Source organism: Brachyhypopomus gauderio, chromosome 2, assembly GCF_052324685.1.
Source record: "Brachyhypopomus gauderio isolate BG-103 chromosome 2, BGAUD_0.2, whole genome shotgun sequence".
Classification (NCBI taxonomy): Eukaryota; Metazoa; Chordata; class Actinopteri; order Gymnotiformes; family Hypopomidae; genus Brachyhypopomus; species Brachyhypopomus gauderio.
Window position 1 is genome coordinate 4,335,732 of NC_135212.1, and position 22,745 is coordinate 4,358,476.

At 41.4% G+C, this 22,745-nt stretch overlaps 3 protein-coding genes across 5 annotated transcripts in view; 1 reads left to right on the forward strand and 2 right to left on the reverse strand.

Annotated features, from left to right (window-relative positions):
* The window catches only part of LOC143484402 (uncharacterized), a 161,693-nt gene that overhangs the window by 44,754 nt on the left and 94,194 nt on the right, over positions 1–22,745 (reverse strand). The gene's annotated exons all lie outside the window — the stretch shown is intronic.
* LOC143508739 (uncharacterized) lies at positions 1,874–3,626 on the reverse strand. The gene is made up of 3 exons (XM_076997381.1): positions 3,473–3,626; positions 3,328–3,404; positions 1,874–2,849 (listed from the first exon to the last, which is right to left on the reverse strand). The coding sequence occupies exons 1-3, from the start codon at positions 3,473–3,475 to the stop codon at positions 1,874–1,876; spliced, it is 1,056 nt and encodes a 351-aa protein (XP_076853496.1). The 5' UTR covers positions 3,476–3,626.
* LOC143484361 (uncharacterized) lies at positions 7,241–21,621 on the forward strand. 2 transcript variants are annotated; one of them, XM_076983061.1, is made up of 29 exons: positions 7,241–7,367; positions 8,532–8,669; positions 8,877–9,020; positions 9,769–9,933; positions 10,149–10,214; positions 10,377–10,494; positions 10,692–10,797; positions 11,105–11,340; positions 11,838–11,963; positions 12,233–12,359; positions 12,735–12,903; positions 12,989–13,078; positions 13,297–13,414; positions 13,612–13,717; positions 14,025–14,260; positions 14,755–14,913; positions 15,204–15,330; positions 15,704–15,872; positions 15,958–16,047; positions 16,212–16,306; positions 16,656–16,706; positions 16,973–17,351; positions 17,463–17,639; positions 17,846–17,957; positions 18,587–18,684; positions 18,865–19,035; positions 19,451–19,656; positions 20,222–20,303; positions 20,646–21,621. In XM_076983061.1, the coding sequence occupies exons 1-24, from the start codon at positions 7,277–7,279 to the stop codon at positions 17,950–17,952; spliced, it is 3,390 nt and encodes a 1,129-aa protein (XP_076839176.1). In that variant the 5' UTR covers positions 7,241–7,276; the 3' UTR covers positions 17,953–17,957; positions 18,587–18,684; positions 18,865–19,035; positions 19,451–19,656; positions 20,222–20,303; positions 20,646–21,621. The 2 variants fall into 2 exon arrangements, with proteins under 2 accessions (XP_076839176.1, XP_076839182.1); XM_076983067.1 differs by having other exon boundaries at positions 18,870–19,035.

Here is a 22,745-nt window from a genome sequence, read left to right on the forward strand (position 1 = left end):
CTGCGTCAGTAATGAGCCTGCTGCGCTTGATCTCTCCCTCAATGAAAATCAAGAGCTACGCAAGGAGATATCAAGGCTCCGAAAACAAATCGAAGACTTAACTGTCAGCAGCAAGTTCTGTTTGGAGCGGTTTATTGCCTCTGATGACGACATATGATTCTTTACCAGGGAAATAAAAAATATGGCAGGACACAGTATACGGATGGGCCTTCCCTGGTGTCTGAAATACATTGTGAATGAATTAGCCATTATATAACTTTATATATAACTTTTATATTCCACAGATTTGCAAGCCATGCCCACCTGATGGGCTTTTGGAAGCAAATAGAGCCAGCCACCCACAACATCATACGGGTTACAAGAGCACGGACTGTTGAGAAGACCGATCAGGTCCCTCACTCTGCCAGTGCAACGGTAAATGTTTTCGTGTTGTCCATACAAAGCATGTTATGTCATCATTTTCAAATTAATCTTTACATCAAAAGAAGTTTTGATAGTCATAATGTAATATGACAATAGGATAATGTATTTTTCCCCAGGTTCTTCAACCAATTGATGAGTTTTTTCTCTTATGAACTACCTGTCATTGGGACTGATGCAAAAGGATTTGGCCCACAGATTTAGAATACATTGGTCAACTGTTAGTCGTATTATTAACACCTGGGCCAACTTCCTTTATACTGTATTGGGAGCTGTTTCTATTTGGTTAGATGTGGACACTGTGAAAACTCACCTCTGAGATGTGTTTCAGGACTACGCTGACACTCAAATAATTTTAGATTGCACAGAACTGAGATGTCAAACTCCAAATTCCCTTCTCCTCCAGAGTGAAGTGTTTTACACTTATAAATCACACTGTACATTCAAAGGGTTGATTGAGATAGCCCCTCATGGCGCATTGACCTTTGTGTCTTCTCTTTATCAAGGTGCTATCAGTGATAAAGAGATCTTAAAGCAGTCTGGCATTGTGGCCCTCCTTGACCCATCTATGGCCATCACGGTGGACAAGGGTTTCCTTGTTGAAGACTGCGTTCCATGCAAAGTCCACATACCCACGTTTCTGTCAAAGAGAGCTCAACTGTCTAGGTCAGAAATCAGAACGTCACAGTCCATTGCAAGACTGAGAGTCCATGTTGAGCGTGTGATTCGCAGAGCCAAAGAACATAAAATATTCAGCACAGTGCTCCCCCTTTCAATCACAGGGAGCATAAACCAAATTTTTACTGTTGCCTGTCTTTTGGTGAATTATCAAAATGGCCCCTTGGTAAAAGCCTGGGCAAACAATGGCTAATCTCAATCCAGAATTAGACAGATGATGTAATGTGAATTACGGTGATTTATTTATTTATTTATTTCTCTAACCTTAAAATGATCCCTTTAAGGTCAGGGGTCGGCAACCCGCGGCTCCGGAGCCGCATGCAGCTCTTTGATCCCTCTGATGCGGCTCAGCTTTTGAATAGAATTCATGAGTATTTAATTAACGTATATTATTTTTGAGACTTAAAAAAATGTTCGGGTGGAATTTCACAAATGTCTGGATTCGGTTCGCTTGAGTGACATGTCATCGCCACTGAAATAAATTTCCAATTATTTTGCTTTTGTGGCTCTGAGTCAAAAACGTTGCCAACCCCTGCTTTAGGTCATGCTAGTCTGTAAATATTGGCTGCAATGTTAAGGTACAGTGCAATATGATTAATTGTATAAAATGCTTTCACTTTTATATGTAAAATTGACACAACACAATACAACATTATGTATTTCTTAACTGTTACTGTATTTGTAAAAAATGAAATCAATACAATAGTAATACAATTGACAGAATAAATTGAAATTGTTTTAATTGTTCATGAGTTTATGTCTTCATTATGATTTTCTATTGCTTGGGCATAGAGAGGTATTTTGGCATGTAAGTGTTAAAGAAAAACATATCACACCTCCTTTTCACCTCTTCTAATACACTGCTATCTCTGTAAATTCGCTGCACAAAGATATCATGGGCACAGATAACTAAATCACACCACTGCATACCAGTAATCAATAATTGGCCCTGAATTTGCCAATAATAACAATGGCTCTCCTTCAATTTGTGTAGGCCTTGTGCCACTTTGAGGAATTTGCAGTCTACATAGCTTTGTGCATTTGGGCACTTAATTTCAACAAGCCCAAATGATGGACGCTCAAGTGGGTCATATACAAGTCCATCAGGTGATGCACCCAGCCAAGATGCATCTGGATGAATCACTAGCCCACACTTGGTCAAGTTCAAGTTTTTCAGAACTGCATAGTCCTTTAAGGCCCCTGTTTCTATTTCAAGTCCCCTCTTCACGTGTGCTGTTTGTCGTGTCCCTCGGATTATCCTTTCTGCCAGGCTTTCTGCAGCACCTGGACCTCTAACGTGGCTCACTTCTCTGAAATGTGAGGCAGTCAATCTTTCTCTCCTAAGTGAATGCCACTCAGGTGTAGCACTTTGGGATCTTGTTGCCTCCTCAATAAGGTGTGACTGTGACAAGGTCACAGAAAGTGAGCTTAGGTGTAGCTGTTCTTGGTGTGTTGGCACAAATGAATATTCAGGTGGGCTTAGATGGTAATATTCTAGTGGCAGACTCGGGAATGGGGGTGCATCCTCATGTATGACAACACTGTCAGATGGAGGTGGTGGTTGTTGATAGGACAGTACACTGCCAACTTGTACCTTCCCAAAGATGGAGTCCACAAGTGGCTTGTCAGGCGAGATGTTCATTGTGTAGATGAGTGGAAGAGAATCTGCTTTCATTCCAGCGTAGACTGGTCCAGGATTGAGGGTGGCCGGGTGTGGGAGGTCACCGCAGTAGCCCTTGAAAAGTGTACTTCTGAAATAAAAGAAGAGTGAATAACATTTATTTTTACACATTGTAATCTGTTCACCAGCACAACTGATTGTGAATCACATATCACATTGTGTGTGTGTGTAGGTATGTGTATGTATATGTTTATGCATGTGTGCATACGTAGATATACATATTTGCCCTATATATGTATTTTATTTTTTTTTCTTTTTGTGTATTTTATATATTGAGTGTATTTTCGGGATAGGGTACACTTGCTGCCTGTTCCTTACATTATCTTTATGCCTTCTGTTTTAATGTATTTTGTAAAGCATCTTTGAGCATTGTGGAAAGCGCTATATAAATAAAAATTATAATTATTATTATTATTATATCACATGTCATCTGAAGTACAACGAGGCTAAATTAAATTTTGAAGAGAACAGGGTCTTATCAGATTATCAAAAGCATTTATTTTTTTAGCACACACTGTAATCTGCCTATTAAATTTGGTACTACATACCTAACTCCACTGGCTGTAGTAGCACCTGGTTTTGGCTTTAGGACAACCATGGCATCCACGGGTCCAGGCTTCACTCCCTATTAATTTAAAAGATGGTGTTAGTAAAGTGACTGTGATACATTAACTAACATTAAATAAGACAAACCATTGTTCGTGGTTTATGCCACTTCTGTCTGTGTGCATGAAAGGACAGGAGGGACGACAGACATGCCAGATTCAGAATAATGAGCAGTCTGGAAAAGCAATGCAACCAAGTGGTTGCAGATTCCGCAACCAGCAACACAAGAGCAGTTGCTGTTAATGAGCACAACTGGCATTGAATCACGTAATGTCATCTGAAATACACAAGAGGCTAAATTTAATATCTTGAAAAAAAGACTTCAACAATGTCAATAGGCGCAATATCTGTCCCATCATGTTGTTAGTGGTGAATGTCACTTGTCTATTGTCTCATGTAACGTTTGTGCTGTTTTGCATCACTCTTAAAACACTTGGCTATACTGTCTTTCTATTCTACAGTGTTGTGCATGGTTCAATCTACTAGTTCACTGAGCAACTATAAACTAAATATATTTTAGATTTAAACTTCATTTTCACTCCAGATGAAATGCTTACACATAGGAGTGAAACAGGCCTACTTATATTTATATTATTTTGTTGTTTCCACCACCTACAACAGAACAGTGCAGGTTTTACTTCAACTGCTTCTTGAAGAGTGTTATCAGAATATGTTAATAGGTGTAAGTGTTGAAGCCATATGTAAATAAAGAAGATGAAGGATTTGAAAGACAGATTGACAGATTTTAGAAAATGCAGTTTGAAGAATAGCTGAGGTGGACTATATTCTGCTTTTGAGTCATAGACGTAGATAACAATAGCTCGAACTGTAAAATAAACTCCCATTTGTTTACTATAGGCAAAATAGACTGCTAATGATTCCCACTCAGCTACTCTGCATTTGGCTACCATTGTAAGCTTTGAAAACCAATGCCTATGGTTATCACAGCTTACGTGAAGTAGGAGCAAGGATAAAAGATTGAACTTGTGTTGAACTAACTTTTGAACTTGTTCAACAGAACTTTGAACGTGACACTGAACAGAACTCGTGTCATTTTAACCAGTCCTACTCTCAGCTGGTGTGGCGTATCTGTTTTCTTCATAGATCTGTAGCAGTGAGCCCTCACTGTTATCTCGTCAGCCTTACTTTTGCCTGATACTTCCATCAGAAATACAAACATGTTTTAAAAGGCATTTCTAGTACTAGGACAGGTTGGTTCGTTACTAAAAACAACATCACTTCATTAGACTGCCACCTCAGGCTAGCTAGCTAACTAGCGTCAGCCACTTACCTTCAAAATTGCAGAGGTAGGATGAAACGTAGAACTTGAAACCCTTTTCAAGTTTACTCTGTGTCGTTGTACTTGATGCTCTGACAATACGACGCACATCGTTGACGGTAAACTTCGGGAACTCCCAGAGGCACCTTGTGAATTTACACTCGGCCATTACACTCGGCCATTCCGCATACCAACCGGAAATACGGTACCATCCTGACACCAACGAGGAAGTGGTGCGTGCACCTAGACCAATCAGCGCAATACCAGTTTCAAATGACAGCAAAATTGACCAATTATATCTTCCCTCTTAGTGGGCGGGCTTAACTGTATGATAATTTCCGCCCGCTGTGGCGACGCTAGCTGTCGTTAGCACCACTGCTAGCTAGTTTCTATTCATTTCTTTGATGTATATATAACATATATACGGGCTCTGGTATGAACCCTTTGGGTACAAGCCAGGCTGCATCAGGTTATTGTAGCAGTCTGGCTGATTTGGTGTTTTGGTTAGAAAAATAGTAAACTGTGATATCACGTGCTACTCAACTTTGGAATGTTTGGTTTAGAATGTAGAATGTTTGGTTGGGAAGGTGGAATGTTTGGATTCAGTTTTGATGCTGAAAAGCTCAGAACAAGGCGCACGACATTTTGCTCTGAGAAAACCAAACCATACAAATTTAACTAATCTTTCTATTTTTTCTAGATCTTTCTCTCTTTCTATTCTTTCTATTTTTCAGGTGGAGAATGAGTTTTTACCCAAGGAGAACTGACCAGCCAAGGCCTGGACAGGAACAGAAGACCTTCATAGACACACCAGGTTTTACCACTCATGGTGAGAAAAATAAATTTTCTTCTTTTTATACTTCTATGTAAGACAGTATATTAATTCTTAAGAGTATGGATTTCTATAGGCTTTTTCATAATAATTAAAAGTTAAATATACACATTTATATAGTAGGTTTCTAAGGTTCAGAAAAATAACATGTATATTTATTCTACTGATGACTGTCAAGCTCTTTATTTCATGTATACAGGATAATATAATTAATGGAGCATGGGTTATTTCTTTAATTTCTTTGACTCAGCACAATTTTCATAAATCCCACCATGTTAACATTGTCCATGTGGTCATGGAAAAAGCAAATAAAAATAAACATTTTTAAAAAGAGACAGATTTCTAACATGACATCACAAATTCTTAAGCCTTCTCCCCACATTCTAATGACATCACATGGCATCACATAGCCCTTGTTATAATCACTTGTTCATTGGGAAACACTTAAAGGCATTTGAGCCTCACCGGGAGGCATGCTGGGTTTCACTTTACCTGCTCTGGTATTTTCAGGTGTGCCCTACAACCCCCAAGATCCCTGTGGACCAGCACCCTTCCCTCACGGAAGTACGGCGGGACCCTCAGATGTCGGCCATGTTAAGATGCCTGTAGAAAGACCACTCCACACTGGTACTGTGTAACACTGAAGATTACATGCGTATTCAACAATCCAAATAACCATGCATGATAAAGTAGAAAAAAACCTTTATTACATTTGCCCGGGGAGCAGTTGTGGTTAGGTGCCTTGCTCAAAGGCACCTCACTCATGGCCTCAGGCCTGGGAATCGAACCCACGACCCTCACAAGACCAGTTCCCTACCACCGGACCATGACTGCATATTTGTATTATTAAACATGGGGACAGTATTTATTAGAAACAGGGGAAGACAAACGAATGGACCAGAGGAAGACAAATGAATTTAATGTATTTCATGTTCCAATCTTTACTTTAGCTGTGATATGTTTGGTGTAGAGTAGAGCACTTTAGAGTGGGCACCTTGACGACCCACATACAGTCTGGGTGTACTGTGACACTCGTTATCTGCTAGGCGGTTGTGTTTAGTCTAAGGTGACAATGCTTCGAATCATTGTTATACCAGCATAGTATAATACTGATAATACATGTATATGGATTACAGATGTCATTTATCACTATTTTAGTACACCCCCAATCAATCTAAACAAAACATTGTCATGCTGCTTTGCTGGCTTCTGATACCTCATCTGGACTGTCTAGCAGTGTCTAGCAGAGGCGAGATGTGCTAGACATGAGCAGAGCTAGGAGGTACTGTAGTTTGGCTCTTCAGTATCTACCAGTATCAGAATTAAAATAATTCTGAATTGTGCCGAAATAATTAAATTGAATCAAGTTGTATTGAAATGTAAGATTTCACGATGCAATAAACTAAAAGAATCATAACTAAGCTAAACTAAAACTGGGTCACACATTTACTGAAGCTCTGATAAATGTCTTCCTGCTTCTGGGCTCACGGATGCCCTGCTTTCAGTTATTCAGTACTACTTCATTGTGCTGCCATTATATGAATTGTAGCAAGATGCATATGAGAAGTTGCCGTTCTCGGTCCATCTTGCTTGAATCATATTTCAGTGGCACTTTCAGATAAAGAAACATATGCAACGTAGTACTAAGGCACTGAGAAATGTTATGGTGAGTTAATTTCTGCTAATGTCCTTATTCGCCCATGCAGGTGAAGTTGGCTCCAGCAGGTGTTCCAAACTGCCTGTGCTCACTTCACGCACGAGAGTGACCAGGTCGGGACTGATGAGGCCTTCTCCACCCACCTTCACAAAGTTGCCTCCACTGCCCAAACCTGCTGGCCGAGAGCCTCTCCGTGCCTTCAGGCCTGCCAAAGGTGAGCTCACTCTTTTGCTCTCCTGGAAATGGCATCCAAATCATTTGTTGCAGCAACAACAACAAAAAAAGTAAAAAAAAAAAAAAAGTATTAAAAAAAGCAAAAACTGCTTTGAAAGCCCTATAGGGGAGACCGGGTATGGTTGTAACATGGGGAGAGTTGTAACACCATCAGTTCCACTGATCATGGATAAGATAGGAGTCATATGATCATTTCAGTATTTACCCAATTCCTCCCTGATCCCACATGGTGAATATCAAGGCTGTAAACAGGCACATGCCGATTCCATCGAGAAAAAACTGAATGTATTTCATGTTCCATTCTTTACTTTAGCTGTGATATGTTTGGTGTAGAGTAGACCACTTTAGAGTGGGCACCTTGACGACCCACATACAGTCTGGGTGTACTGTGACACTTGTTATCTGCTAGGTGGTTGTGTTTAGTCTAAGGTGATAATGCTTTGAATCATTGTTATACCAGCATAGTATAATACTGATAATACATGTATATGGATTACAGATGTCATTTATCACTATTTTAGTACACCCTCAAACAATCTAAACAAAACATTGTCATGCTGCTTTGCTGGCCTCTGATACCTCATCTGGACTGCTGCCAAAGTTAATAGATATGCTGCCATATATCTATTAATCTTTGTAATCTATATAACATGGCTTCTTTAAGTATTGGGTATCACCTGGCCAGCGTTAAGCAGTGGTATGCAGCAGCAGTCTGTGTGATATAAGGAGTTTGTGCTTTGTACCTACTTCTGTTGGCAAGGACAATGTGAGCTTACAAGCAAGACTAGACTTGAATGTTTTATTGCAGTCAGTTGATTGTGCCAGCACCCCACTCCCCAGGCCTGCGCTGTTCTGATCCAGAGCTCTCCACAGCTCTCCCATAGCCACTTTTGCTCCTCACTGCCATCTGCAGATTTGATTATGAATTTAAGTTTTCTTAAATGTTATTCGAATTGCTCCTATTCATTAGCACATTTCTTTTATCCAGTTAATGCTACTCTTGATATACATTTGAGCCATGCCAAAATATCGATTATCATAATCTATTATTATTTAAAATGCAGTATGATCTGCAGGTCTTAATTTCATATGCTGGTCTGAAGATTGAACGTGTCCTCTACAGTTCTGTCTGTTTCATGTCCAGGTTCAGTGGAGCCTCCCCAGCTCCACTCTCCAGGGTGGAAGAGAGAGAGAGTGGGGAGACTTCACCGGAGCGGAGGACATCGTCAACCCTTGCTCCCAGACATCTTCAAAGCAGTTAACCCCAGTGATGCTGGTAGAGGTGACTTATTGATGTTGGCTTTACTTTATATGTCATTGAAATACCTGTACAAAATGTAGAATTTATAATGTTGCATCATTTGTTTTTGTGTTAAAATATTGGTAAATACGATATTTGGGAACAAGGAGATCATTTAGTCAGAAACTTCACTCAGGTGTCAAGTGAACGGAGCTAAACTCATGATCATGGATGCCCTTTTCCATGCAGGTTTGCCCAAATCCAGCCGCTTGCTGCCTGGGAACCCCCCCGGGTCTTTCCTACTGCCCTCATACCCTCTGGTCACTCTTCCGGGAGTGCAGCGAGACACAAGCCCTCGGCGCAGAGACCCGGGCCCGTGGAGGGACAGTACTGGTGAGTGCATGGCTACGTTGCTAAGAACGTGCTAGGCACACACAGTGAGGCATGGCCGGTTATTTGGGTGCCCGCTTAAGTTAAGTTGGTCTTGCACTAAGCTTGTCTTGCACTTGTTCCCACGTCAGTGGTAAATTGATGAGCAGACCCAATTTTGTGGTGTCATACATACTACATGAATTAAATTTTAACCAAAAAATGTGCATATACTTAGATCATTTATAGTCACCACTTGTCAAATGTACAAAATACTTAGATTCAAATTTGATGATCTTCATCTGACATGGTTTCACTCAGTAATGGAAGTGTCTAGCAGAGGCGAGATGTGCTAGCCATTAGCAGAACTAGGCTAATGTATCTACCAGTATCAGAATTAAAATAATTCTGAATTGTGTTAAATTGTATCAAATTGTATTGAAATGTAAGATTTCATGATGCAACAAACTAAAAGAATCATGACTAAGCTAAACTAAAACTGGGTCACACATTTACTGAAGCTCTGATAAATGTCTTCCTGCTTCTGGGCTCACGGATGCCCTGCTTTCAGATATTCAGTACTACTTCATTGTGCTGCCATTACATGAATTGTAGCAAGATGCATATGAGAAGTTGCCGTTCACGGTCCATCTTGCTTGAATCATATTTCAGTGGCACTTTCAGATAAAGAAACATATGCAACGTAGTACTAAGGCACTGAGAAATGTTATGGTGAGTTAATTTCTGCTAATGTCCTTATTCGCCCATGCAGGTGAAGTTGGCTCCAGCAGGTGTTGCAAACTGCCTGTGCTCACTTCATGCACGAGAGTGACCAGGTCGGGACTGATGAGGCCTTCTCCACCCACCTTCACAAAGTTGCCTCCACTCCCCAAACCTGCTGGCCGAGAGCCTCTCCGTGCCTTCAGGCCTGCCAAAGGTGAGCTCACTCTTTTGCTCTCCTGGAAATTGCATCCAAACCATTTGCTGCACCAACAACAATAACAAAAAAAGCCCCTGCTGATCCTCTTGTACATTGCTATGCCTGCACCCATGAACATTGTTTTTCTGCACCATGAAGAAACCACTATGAAACCAGAAGTTATATTTGAGATTTTTGATAGAGTACGTGTTAATATGTATTGTGCTTTTCAGGATCTCAAGTGCAAAGCACCAGGGCGTCCCCTGCTGATGACATGTCTGAAGGAGTTATTGGCAGAGGTTGGAATTGGTTTGCTGTTAACACTACATTACACAACACAATGTTTTAAATCTAGTTGAATAATGTTTTGCAGTCAGTCTTCAAGCTGATTTGAACCAAAGTTGAGCTGGTAGCCCTAAAAGTCCTAGTCAGTTTATTTGGGTTCTGGTATCCCTCTCTAGATGAATTCACACCAGGAACTCCCAGGAAGGATCCCCACGAGCAGCAGACTTTACGGCCCTTCTCCAAACCAGACCTCGCTCTCGCTCTGAGCTTCAGTCTGCTTAGCTCTGATGACTGGTAAGTCACACCTGCAAAATTCTGAAGCATATGGCTAGGGCAGGTTAAACAGCAAGTCATTTATGGTGTTCTGCATATATGGTATGTATGCATGTATTTAGTGAAGTTTTTTCCTCTTTGTCCCTTTTCTTGTAGCATTTTTTTCTTGCAGTAGCCGATGGTTACAGTGTGTGTCTATGTCCAATATCTTCATACAGGGAGAAGAAAATTGAAGGGTTGATTTTCATCCGTAGATTGGCTCAGCACCACTCTGATGTGCTTGGCAGCAGGCTTCATGAGGTCTGCATTGTTCTTATTCAAGAGGTAAGCCACTAGATTTGCTGACTGTGTATCTGTCTGAATTCTAAAATTAGCAGACACCATCAGCATGTACACATTACAGGTGATGTTGCTGACAAAGTCAAGTCAGAGTTAGCATAGTACTTTGAAATTCCTTTTTTATAAAAACATTTCTCATCTAATTGAAATTCAGATGGCATAGCCAACTGTAATTAGTGATTAAGGTATTTCCGCCTACATAACACATTGCAGTGGTGGATTATACTTATTAAGATGGTGGTGGCAGTGTTGGATGTGGCTAAAACGAGGTGGAACGTCGTGTTTCCTGCAGGTGCTGCACCTGCGCTCCGCCGTGTCCCGCACGGCGGTGGTGTCCTTGAGGGAGTTGTACTCCAGCCTGCAGAAAGGGATGGACCAGGAAGTGGAGACTACAGCTAAGGTCCTCCTCCACAAAGCAGCGGAGTCCAATGGCTTCATCAGGCAGGACGTGGACACAGCTCTGGACAGCATGGTGCAGAACTGCACCCCCATTCGGAGCATGAACGCCCTTCTCGCTGGAGGACTCTGGTCAGTTAGCCTGCAGTGAGCTTTAAACTGTGGCTTTCAGATAGCAACAACAGTCACAAGAGACTAACTCAGCACTGATTTTGGCTGCTGTTCTTTGCTGCTGTTTTTACTTCTCCATTGTTCTTTCAAAATATTGCCCTGGCCTATATCAATATTTTTAGTTATTTATGCTCTTAGATATTCTTTTCATTGCATTCCATCTCCGCTCTGCTGATCCAAACTGCCCTTCACACCACTTAAAGAATAGGCTAGTTAGCTAGCGCACAGAGGACATGCAAACGTTTTCTGTTTAAAAAGTACAGATGTACCCTAACTGGTGCAATCTAAGCCATCGAATAGAATATGATCATTTGATTGTGCACTTGGATCATACATAAGGGTATTACGTTTCTTTATAGAAGCTAAAAGTTGTACTGTGTACATTGATTGGATGGATTAATAGTTATTGCCTTCTTTTTTAAATGCCCTAATTTTTTTCCTTCTGTTTTCCTCAAAAGTCATCTGAATGCTGCAGTAAGAAAGTGTACTGCTCGGCACTTGGCTACTTTGGTAGCGAAGATTGGTGCAGAGCGAATTATTCCTGCAGTCTCCAAGTTGGCACAGGACTCTTCCCAAGAAACCAGGTTAGTACTGGGATCAGAACGAGAATTCTACAAAGCTTATTCAGTTTCCCAGATATTAATCTTTTGCTCATTCTTTTAGTCTCCTAGTCTGATACTCTGAAGTCAGCAAATGCTGCTAAATTGTAGAGTAATAGAAGCACTATCGTGTTTTCTAGACACAGACGTCCTTGTAAAATTGTGCGCTGGTAAGATAAATGGTCGGTGTGCTGTGAGTTACGGGTCCCTCACTCACGGTTCTCTCCTGTTTTGGGGTCTGTTCCTCGTCTCAGGCGCTTGGGCCGGCGTATGCTGCTGTTCCTGTCCTCCCACCACGACTTTGATAAGATGGTGGAAAAGTACATCCCTGCCAAAGACCTGGCAACCATCAGGAACACTGTCCACACTCTGAAATCCAAGGTGGCGATTCATGTTTAGATACATGATGAGGATTTTTTTATCCCATTCAGCACTATGCCCCATGTTAACTCACTAAACAAACTTATTCACAAAAGTTTTAGGTGAAACAGACTGCAATAAAAAAACCATCTAAACTGTGATGGTAGACATTGATTGTAAACAAATATTAAAGTACAGGGCAGTGTGTGGCACCACACATTGTATTTACAGTAAGGCATGCACAGTGTAGTCTCAGACCCAGTAGTTAAATGACAGAGCATAGTTCAAAATGAACCGGCTTGAAACTTTTGGGATAGAATCAAAGTATGAAGCAACATGTGGACTTCAATATCATCACTCCATATTTTGTGGTGATTCGTACGTGTGTATTCCCAGGAGAGGACAAAGGTGTCTAGGATTTCAAGAGATAAGACGCGTCAGCCTCGTCTGGAGCAGCAAGAAGCTCCAGCCGCACAGGTGGAGCGTCACAACACGCAGCGAATGAAGCGCAGCCTTAGGCACACGGTGAGGGACGTGAGCCCAGACGACGCGGCACCTCTGAAAGGTAACGGCTGACCTCGGCAAACGCTCCCCTCCTGTTTCCTGAGAACCTTACCTTACCGCTTACCCGTGAACCTCCTTCCCATCAGACCTGCAGCTGAACAGTAATGTTCCAGCCCAGACTAGCAGACGAGCTACCAGACTGATCACAGCACATCCGTCCCTTTCAAACAGTTCTGGTGAGTGTTGCCTGCTCTTCAGCGCTTCATGTGTGATCACTGCTCTTGCACGTAAATTGCTTTGCTGTTAACACTGCATTACACAACAATGTTTTAAATCTAGTTCTCCATGTTGAATAATGTTTTGCAGTCAGTCTTCAAGCTGATTTGAACCAAAGTTGAGCTGGTAGCCCTAAAAGTCCTAGTCAGTTTGTTTGGGTTCTGGTATTCCTCTCTAGATGAACTCAAACCAGGATCTCCCAGGAAGGATCCCCACGAGCAGCAGACTTTACGGCCCTTCTCCAAACCAGATCTTGCTCTCGCTCAGAGCTTCAGACTGCTTAGATCTGATGACTGGTAAGTCACACCTGCAAAATTCTGAAGCATTTGGTTAGGGCAGGTTAAACAGCAAGTCATTTATGGTGTTCTGCATATATGGTAAGTATGCATGTATTTAGTGAAGTTTTTTCCTCTTTGTCCCTTTTCTTGTAGCATTTTTTTCTTTCAGTAGCAGATGGTTACAGTGTGTGTCTATGTCCAATATCTTCATACAGGGAGAAGAAATTTGAAGGGTTGATGTTCATCCGTAGATTGGCTCAGCATCACTCTGGTGTGCTTACCAGCAGGCTTCATGGTGTCTGCACTGTTCTTATTCAAGAGGTAAGCCACTAGATTTGCTGACTGTGTATCTGTCTGAATTCTAAAATTGGCAGACATCATCAGCATGTACACATAACAGGTGATGTTGCTGACAAAGTCAAGTCAGAGTTAGCATAGTACTTTGAAATTCCTTTTTTATAAAAACATTCCTCATCTAAGTGAAATTCAGATGGTATAGCTAACTGTAATTAGTGATTAAGGTATTTCCGCCTACATAACACATTGCAGTGGTGGATTATACTTATTAAGATGGTGGTGGCAGTGTTGGATGTGGCTAAAACGAGCTGGAACGTCGTCTTTCCTGCAGGTGCGGAACCTTCGCTCTCGCGTGTCCCGCATGGCGGTGGTGTCCTTGAGGGAGTTGTACTCCAGCCTGCAGAAAGGGATGGACCAGGAAGTGGCGGCTACAGCTAAGGTCCTCCTCCACAAAGCAGCGGAGTCCAATGCCTTCATCAGGCAGGACGTGGACACAGCTCTGGACAGCATGGTGCAGAACTGCACCCCCATTCGAAGCATGAACGCCCTTCTCGCTGGAGGCCTCTGGTCAGTTAGCCTGCAGTGAGCTTTAAACTGTGGCTTTCAGATAGCAACAACAGTCACAAGAAGCTAACACAGCACTGATTTTGGCTGCTGTTCTTTGCTGCTGTTTTTACTTCTCCATTGTTCTTTCAAAATATTGCCCTGGCCTATATCAATATTTTTAGTTATTTATCCTCTTAGATATTCAATTCATTGCATTCCATCTCCGCTCTGCTGATCCAAACTGCCCTTCACACCGCTTAAAGAATAGACTAGTTAGCTAGCTCACAGGACATGCAAACATTTTCTGTTAAAAAACACAGATGTACACTAACTGGTGCAAACTAAGCCATCGAATAGAATATGATCATTTGATTGTGCACTTAGATCATACATAAGGGTATTAAGTTTCTTTATAGAAGCTAAAAGTTGTACTGTATACATTGATTGGATGGATTAATAGTTATTACCTTCTTTTTTAAATGCCCTAATTTTTTTCCTTATGTTTTCTTCAAAAGTCATCTGAATGCTGCAGTAAGAAAGTGTACTGCTCAGCACTTGGCTACTTTGGTAGAGAAGATTGGTGCTGGCCGATTATTGTCTGGGGCGAAAAACGTCACAGCGCGAATTATTCCTGCAGTCTCCAAGTTGGCACAGGACTCTTCCCAAGAAACCAGGTTAGTACTGGGATCAGAACGTGAATTCTACAAAGCTTATTCAGTTTCCCAGATAGTAATCTTTTGCTGATTCTTTTAGTCTCCTAGTCTGATACTCTGAAGTCAGCAAATGTTGCTAAATAGAGTAGAGTAATAGAGTAATAGAAGAGTAATAGAAGCAGTATCGTGTATTCTACACACAGACGTCCTTGTAAAATTGTACCCTGGTAAGATAAATGGTTGGTGTGCTGTGAGTCACGGGTCTCTCACTCACGGTTCTCTCCTGTTTTGGGGTCTGTTCCTCGTCTCAGGCGCTTGGGCCGGCGTATGCTGCTGTTCCTGTCCTCCCACCACGACTTTGATAAGATGGTGGAAAAGTACATCCCTGCCAAAGACCTGGCAACCATCAGGGACACTGTCCACACTCTGAAATCCAAGGTAGCATTTCATGTTTGGATACATGATGAGGATTTTTTATCCCATTCAGCACTATGCCCCATGTTAACTCACTAAACAAACTTATTCACAAAACGTTTAGGTGATACAAACTGCAATTAAAAAACCATCTAAACTGTGATGGTAGACATATATTGTAAACAAATACTAAAGTACAGTGCAGTGCGTGGCACCACACATTGTATTTACAGTAAGGCATGCACAGTGTAGTCCCAGACCCAGTAGTTAAAGGACAGAGCATAGTTCAAAATAATCCGGCTTGAAACCTTTGGGATAAAATCAAAGTATGAAGCAACATGTGGACTTCAATATCATCACTCCATATTTTGTGGTGATTGTACGTGTGTATTCCCAGGAGAGGACAAAGGTGTCTAGGATTTCAAGAGATAAGATGCATCAGCCTCGTCTGGAGCAGCAAGAAGCTCCAGCCGCACAGGTGGAGCGTCACAACACGCAGCTAGTGAAGCGCAGCCTTAGGCACACGGTGAGGGACGTGAGCCCAGACGACGCGGCACCTCTGAAAGGTAACGGCTGACCTCGGCAAACGCTCCCCTCCTGTTTCCTGAGAACTTTACCTTACCGCTTACCCGTGAACCTCCTTTCCATCAGACCTGCAGCTGAACAGTAATGTTCCAGCCCAGACTAGCAGACGAGCTACCAGACTGATCACAGCACATCCGTCCCTTTCAAACAGTTCTGGTGAGTGTTGCCTGCTCTTCAGCTCTTCATGTGTGATCACTGAGCTTGCACGTAAATTGTTTTGCTGTTAACACTGCATTACACAACAATGTTTTAAATCTAGTTCCCCATGTTGAATAATGTTTTGCAGTTACAAGGATGTAACTTGTTTTTGTTTCATGTAGTGAGCTTCACTTCACGCTACACTGTGGGAGATCTCCTAGGCTCAGGAGGATACGGCGCAGTGTATGCAGGAGTCCGCAAGGCTGATGGAAAACAGGTGAGCATCAGCACACAATACAAGAATGATTGTGGGACCTAATTTCTATTTTAGATTGTGATTAGAACTTTGAAAGGAGCGATGAGTTTTCCCTAGAGAGCCTTTGTTATTCACATGGCAATCAAGTGGTCAAATCTAATGTACCTTGACCTTTTACCACTTTTTGAACACAAAGATCCTGATTATACAATGTGATAAGCTTGACAATCTGTGGATGAGTATTTATCAGACTCCAGATTTATGTGTTACCTGAGAAGCTGTGGCTACCATCTGCAAGCCCTTAGATATGTTAAATGTACTGACTGTTTTGTGTAAACAACTTCACTTACTGTGTTTTTTATGTGACCAGATCGCCATTAAATATGTGCCAAAGCATCACGAAGAACGGTTCATCACTGTTGTAAGTCCAATATCTTTACTTATGTAATATTGTAACAATGTCTGGAACTTTTTAGATGGGTAAAACTGCAAAGGGACTATAAACGCAAAGCTTTTAATTTTCCATTCAGTGACTCCTCCCAACACGAATGGAAAACAGTTCACTTTTTAGATTCATGTTTCATCTAATGATTGGTACCAATCCAGATCCCTTTCGTGTTATCCTGCTAACCATAATTCCACTATAAAACTTCAAACCTACACTAACCATGTGTTCCTTAATTTTAGCCCGGCAAAACTCGCAGTCTCCCCCTAGAGGTGGCTTTAATGAAGATGGTGTGCAGGCCACCTCGTTGTCAGCATATTGTGAAGCTCCTAGATTGGTATGAGTACCGCTACTGCTTCATCTTGATTCTGGAGCGACCCGTCCCCTGCATGGACCTGTTTGGCTTCTTGGACTTGTACCAACGCCAACTGCCTGAGCCACTGGCACGACGGATCATGCGTCAGGTGGTTCAGGCTGTCCTTCACTGCCGTGACCGAGGAGTTCTGCATAGAGACATCAAGGAAGAGAACCTTCTGGTCAACACGGACACCCTTGACGTCAAGTTGATCGACTTTGGTTGTGGCGATCTGCTTAAGACCGAACCCTACAGGCGATTTGAAGGTTATTCACCATAGGAATGAAATGTGCACCTTAAGTAAAAAAATGGGATCAAATTAGAGACTATTATAAACTTGTTATTTTGTTACTGATGATTCTCTCTCGTTGTCTCAGGCACCATGGTATACTGCCCACCTGAATGGCTGGTTGACAGGGCGTATGAGGGCCGTCAAGCCACCATCTGGAGTCTGGGTGTGCTCCTCTACAGTATTATCTGTGGACATGTGCCCTTTCAGAAGAAGGAAGACATTGTTGAGGCACACCTGTGCTTCAAGGGAAACCCATCCAGAGGTGAAAAGGCAGAAGCATCTTCAAGATAACTTGAAAGTCTAAATTGCAAAATGATAATTTATGTTCAGTCTTTTTTGTTAGTGATTGATGTTTCTGTACAGTTCTGTCATTTAAAAACGTTGAATAAGCCATTAGAACAGTCAGATCAGAAGTTTCAGATGGTAACTGATTTTCTTTCTCAACTAATCCCGTTGCTACACACACAGACTGCCGCCATCTGATAACATGGTGTCTGCAAAAGGACCCTGAAAAACGTCCTGTGCTCGAAGATGTCCTGGCACATCCGTGGTTTTTGGAAGGTCTTCAGAACTAAGTCAGGTTAGACAGGGAGTGTACATGGAACTGGGCATGAGACTAGAGGACAGCCACCAGTGCAAAATTACATAGTCTGGGCCACTGATATTGAGTAATATGCAAGGTGCAGTGTAATATTGGATGAGCTTATCAAGTTGTTGCTTATGGACCAGAAAAATCTGGGTCAGGCATAGTGTACTATATAACAATTGAATGCTATAAGTGGTATATGCTTATATGTAGTACTTATTAATCGAAAATATCCAAGGTGTATCCACTCTGAAATCCAAGATGGCGATTCATGTTTGGATACATGATGAGGATTTTTTTTTTATCCCATTCAGCCACTATGCCCCATGTTAACTCACTAAACAAACTTATTCACAAAACGTTTAGGTGAAACAGACTGCAATAAAAAAACCATCTATACTGTGATGGTAGACATTGATTGTAAACAAATAATAAAGTACAGGGCAGTGCGTGGCACCACACATTGTATTTACAGTAAGGCATGCACAGTGTAGTCCCAGACCCAGTAGTTAAAGGACAGAGCATAGTTCAAAATGAACCGGCTATCTTTTGGGATAGAATCAAAGTATGAAACAACATGTGGACTTCAATATCATCACTCCATGATGTTGATGTGGCTTTAGGGTCTGGGTGAGATGCCTCAAGATACTCCTTCAGCTCGAGGCAGGCACTCTATCCCAGCTGTGGAGTCATGCGCACCTCCTCCTCAGTTTGCCAGCAGGTGAATATTTAAACAGTTAATCAAAACAACAACAAAAAAAAGTGCATCCTGATTGGAACTGCTTTGATGTTTGCAATTTTTGATGGTGTTGATGTTGGTTTAATTTGATTGCAGCCTTGTTCATTTTCTGTTTGGACACTATAACCCAATCCTTGTGTTTTCTCTCTTGTGTGTTTTCAGCAAAGATGGCAGCAGAGCACACATCCACAGCATTACAGACAAGACAGAGTACATCAAGCAGCTCAAGACCTGCTGGGTTCAAAAGACTTCAGGGAGCCCATCAAGGGCATTGATCAGCTGGTGGCCGACTGCGAGGACAACCCATATATGGTCATGGGCAACATGTTCCTGGTAACACATTTGAACTGAATTGATTTTTAATGTTTTCAGCAGCTTTCAGAAGTGATCTGTATGGGGGGGTCATACGTTGGAGAACATTAAATGCTGGCACATCTGAAGAAATGTCAAAAGCTCAGATGCTCCAGAGTAGAAAATATTACAACAATCAGTTTTAACTATTACAGTGGAGGGCAGTCATGTTCATTGTTAGCGTGAGCTTGTTTTACAATGTATGTGAAGATTTCACCCAAGTGTATCCTTGAAATTGCATTAAACCAAAGAATCCAAGTGAATGACTTGAAAAATCAGTTGGTTGAAATGAAAGGGCTTGAAATCAAATCAGCTCCAGGGCTTAGTGGCACTGATATGGTGAGTGTCTGATGAATGCATGGGCGGCTTGCTCTATACCTCTCTTCCTCTGCTACAGGTATTTGATGCTTTCAAAGCACGACTGCAAGGTTAACCTCTATGCCTTGGAGGCCTTACAGAAGATAATCACACTGCTCAGAGACAACCTGGCCCAAGTGGTCTACATCTTAGTCCCAGCTATAGTGGACAATCACCTCAACTCCAAGAATAACGCCATCTACATGGCAACAAGAGGTGCCATTCAAGCTCTCATCAATAACCTTGGTGGGTTCTTTTCTCTCTTTAAAAACATCTTGAAGGACACATGCCACTGGGCTTTAGAAAAACAACAACAAAAATGATTGTGTTCTGTTTTACCTTTGTATCTTTCGATGAAAGGTTGCTAGGTTGGGGAAAGGTTCACACAAATCAGTAAAAAAATGTTCTTGCTCTTTGGCTCGATGTTTGTGGTGCAGATCAAATGGAAATCTCCTTTCATATTAAGGCACAGTCCAATATAAAGAAAAAAATATTTCTGTAAGACTGACAGGAGATCTTGCGTTATCTGACAGCAGATTGTTAAATAATGGAGTTTACAGTGGATGTGCTTAGGCTCTTTTGTTCTGCCTATTCACTCAAATAATTATGCATATGCGTTCCAAATGACCATTTTCAAACAGAGCTTTGTGCTCCTATCAGATACTGTTCATATATATATTTAGTTAAAGTGTAACATTTTATGTGAATAATTAGTTGTTTTGATAAAGCAGGACACGTTTCTAAAAAGAATTACCATACTGTAAATATTGCTGAACTTGACCAACACTGTCCTTGATATATATTTTTTCAGATAACACTACTTCAACCGTTTTGCACAAAGGCTCAATTTCTCAGTGGAAAAGCTAAAGTGGATCTTGTTGATAAAGTTGCAGGTAAGTAAACAATATACAATATCTAATGTTTTGTGGTTGTGTATACAGAAATATTTTACAAATTCAAATACATTTATCAAAAAACAATTCTTTCAGAAAGTCATTCCACTGATATGCTAAGAGATGGCAGAGATAAAAAAAGATAAAAGATTTACCAGAAATACTATAATTCCTATATTAATTAATAATATTTATAATATTGATAATAATAATCATTCCAGAGAGTTACCACATTTACCAAATACTGTCACTTTCTAGGTAAAAAAAATGCTTCTGTAATAACCCAGTGCTGTCCAGGGTTGATTTATTTATCTTTGTTCCTTTTAAATGTTCTTTTTATAGAGCTGGTTAGGGAACTCTACCCCTGCAAGCCACAACTGGTTGAACAGAAGGTGCTTCCTCTGCTCTGGTAGCTCCTGGGGACCTCCAGCAACAGTGGTACGGTCCACGGCAGGGGTGGAAGCGTGAGAGGGGCCACTGTCCACCTATGCCAAGCCCTTCATGCCCACATGGGTCCGGCGCTGCTGGACTGCGCTGCTTCCCAACCTTCCAATATCCGCAAGAGCCTAAAGGAGTTTGTGAAGAACCTCCCGATCACCTCAGAGCTGCCAGCCAGACCTCCAGACCAAAATAAAGCCCAACATGGATTCTACTTGAAGATGAAGATGTTTGTGCATTTCTTACTGTGCCTGCACTCTAAATGAAAGAGAGAGGAAGAAAGTCAAACGTTTTTAACATTTTGAATTAGCAGAAAGCTAAATCCTTAAACTTAGAAGTCCTTTTAAATAAGGAGCACAGATTTTAGTGAATCACATCAGGTTTAACATGCCTAGGAGCTCTGCTCTTTTTGCACTTTGAAATACTAACACTTATCATGATAACTGTTGTCATGGTGACTATAGATATATATTGTTCTATGATTATTTTCTGTTGACATATCCTGAGGTAACTGTGCAGAATGTAATTTATCACATGCAAAAGGAACAAGGATCTATAGTCTTTTTGTTGTTTGGTATGTGTAATGTGACTTTTCAATGAGGAGTCTTAAAAAATGAAAAAGCTATGATTCATAAAATTACTTTTGTATTCTATAGCCAGGGCTTAATTTGAGCCGGATCCTGCCGGAACAGGATCCAGGAGCTCTTTAATTTTGAAGGGTGCGTTCTGGGAACTGTCTGCCTCACTCCAGTAACTTTCAAGCCTACTAATTATAAGTTATGAAGAAATCTGTCTGCATTGAACCAATTAATTGAACAAATACAGTTGCAATCAGAAATATTCAACCCCCTCACCTCCAAAGACATTATAGAGATGTGGATGAAAGACAATGACAATAAATGACAAAAAAAACCACATTAAGCAACAAGTAGTATTTATTCATACATATTGGAGTTATTTTGACAACAGAAGTTGACTTAACTTTGAAGTTCAAATGAAAAATGTAACTCTTTGTACACATGTGCATGTGCACTATTATTCAACCCCCTGCTTCAATACTTTGTGGAGCATTCTTTAGCTTTTATAACTTCCAACAAACGTTTTTGGTAAGTACTAACAAGCTTCTTACACCTCTCAATTGGAATCTTGGCCCATTCTTCACATGCAAAAGCCTCTAGTTCAGTGATGTTTGATGGCTTCCGTGCTGCAACTGCCTTCTTTAAATCCCACCAAAGATTTTCAGTCAGGTTTAGATCTGGGGACTGAGAAGGCCACTCCAGGACATTCCAGGATCTTTTTCTCAACCAAGCTTTGGTTGACTTGAAGGTGTGCTTGGAATCATTGTCTTGCTGGAAGGTCCAATGATTGCCAAGGTTTAATTTGTCAACAGATGGCATCACGTTCCTCTTTAAAATGGCCTGGTATTTCTGAGAATCCATGATGCTAGGTACACAATCAAGATTGCCATTTCCTGCTGCAGAAAAACAGCCCCACATCATCAATGACCCACCTCCATGCTTGAGTGTGGGGATGGTATTCTTCTGGTCATAAACCTGGCCTTTCGCACGCCAGACATACCGTTGATCCATGTGTCCAAACAGTTCCAGTTTGGTTTCATCAGTCCATAGAACTGTCTCCCAAAACTCTGTAGCCTTATCCAAATTCCTCCTGGCATATTCTAGTTGACTTTTGATGCTCCTTGTGGTTAAGAGTGGAGTGTGTCTTAGAGTCCGGCCATGAAGTCCTCTTTTATTCAGCGCACGTCTTATAGTTGTTACTGAAGCACTTGTTCCAGCCTTCATCAGGTCATCCTGTAGGTGTCTTGCACTCACACAGGGGTTTTTCTTAGTTGTCCTGACTAAGTTGCTAAGGACCCTTGATGAAATTTTGGGCTTTCTTCCACAGCCAGGCAGGTTTGCAGCTGTTCCATAAGTTTTAAACTTCCTTATAATGCTCCCAATGGTGTCCCTTGGGATGTTATATTTTTTGGAAATCTTCTTATAC

What these genes read in the sequence shown, in the direction of transcription:
- LOC143484361 (XM_076983061.1), top strand. Translation starts at nt 7,277, where the DNA reads ATGAGGCCTTCTCCACCCACCTTCACAAAGTTGCCTCCACTGCCCAAA. An exon ending in CTGCTTAGCTCTGATGACTG is followed by an intron (nt 10,495 to 10,691) that starts GTAAGTCACACC and finishes ATCTTCATACAG; the next exon opens with GGAGAAGAAAATTGAAGGGT. An exon ending in AAGAACGGTTCATCACTGTT is followed by an intron (nt 16,707 to 16,972) that starts GTAAGTCCAATA and finishes CCTTAATTTTAG; the next exon opens with CCCGGCAAAACTCGCAGTCT.
- LOC143508739 (XM_076997381.1), bottom strand. An exon ending in ACTACAGCCAGTGGAGTTAG is followed by an intron (nt 2,850 to 3,327) that starts GTATGTAGTACC and finishes CTTTTATTTCAG; the next exon opens with AAGTACACTTTTCAAGGGCT.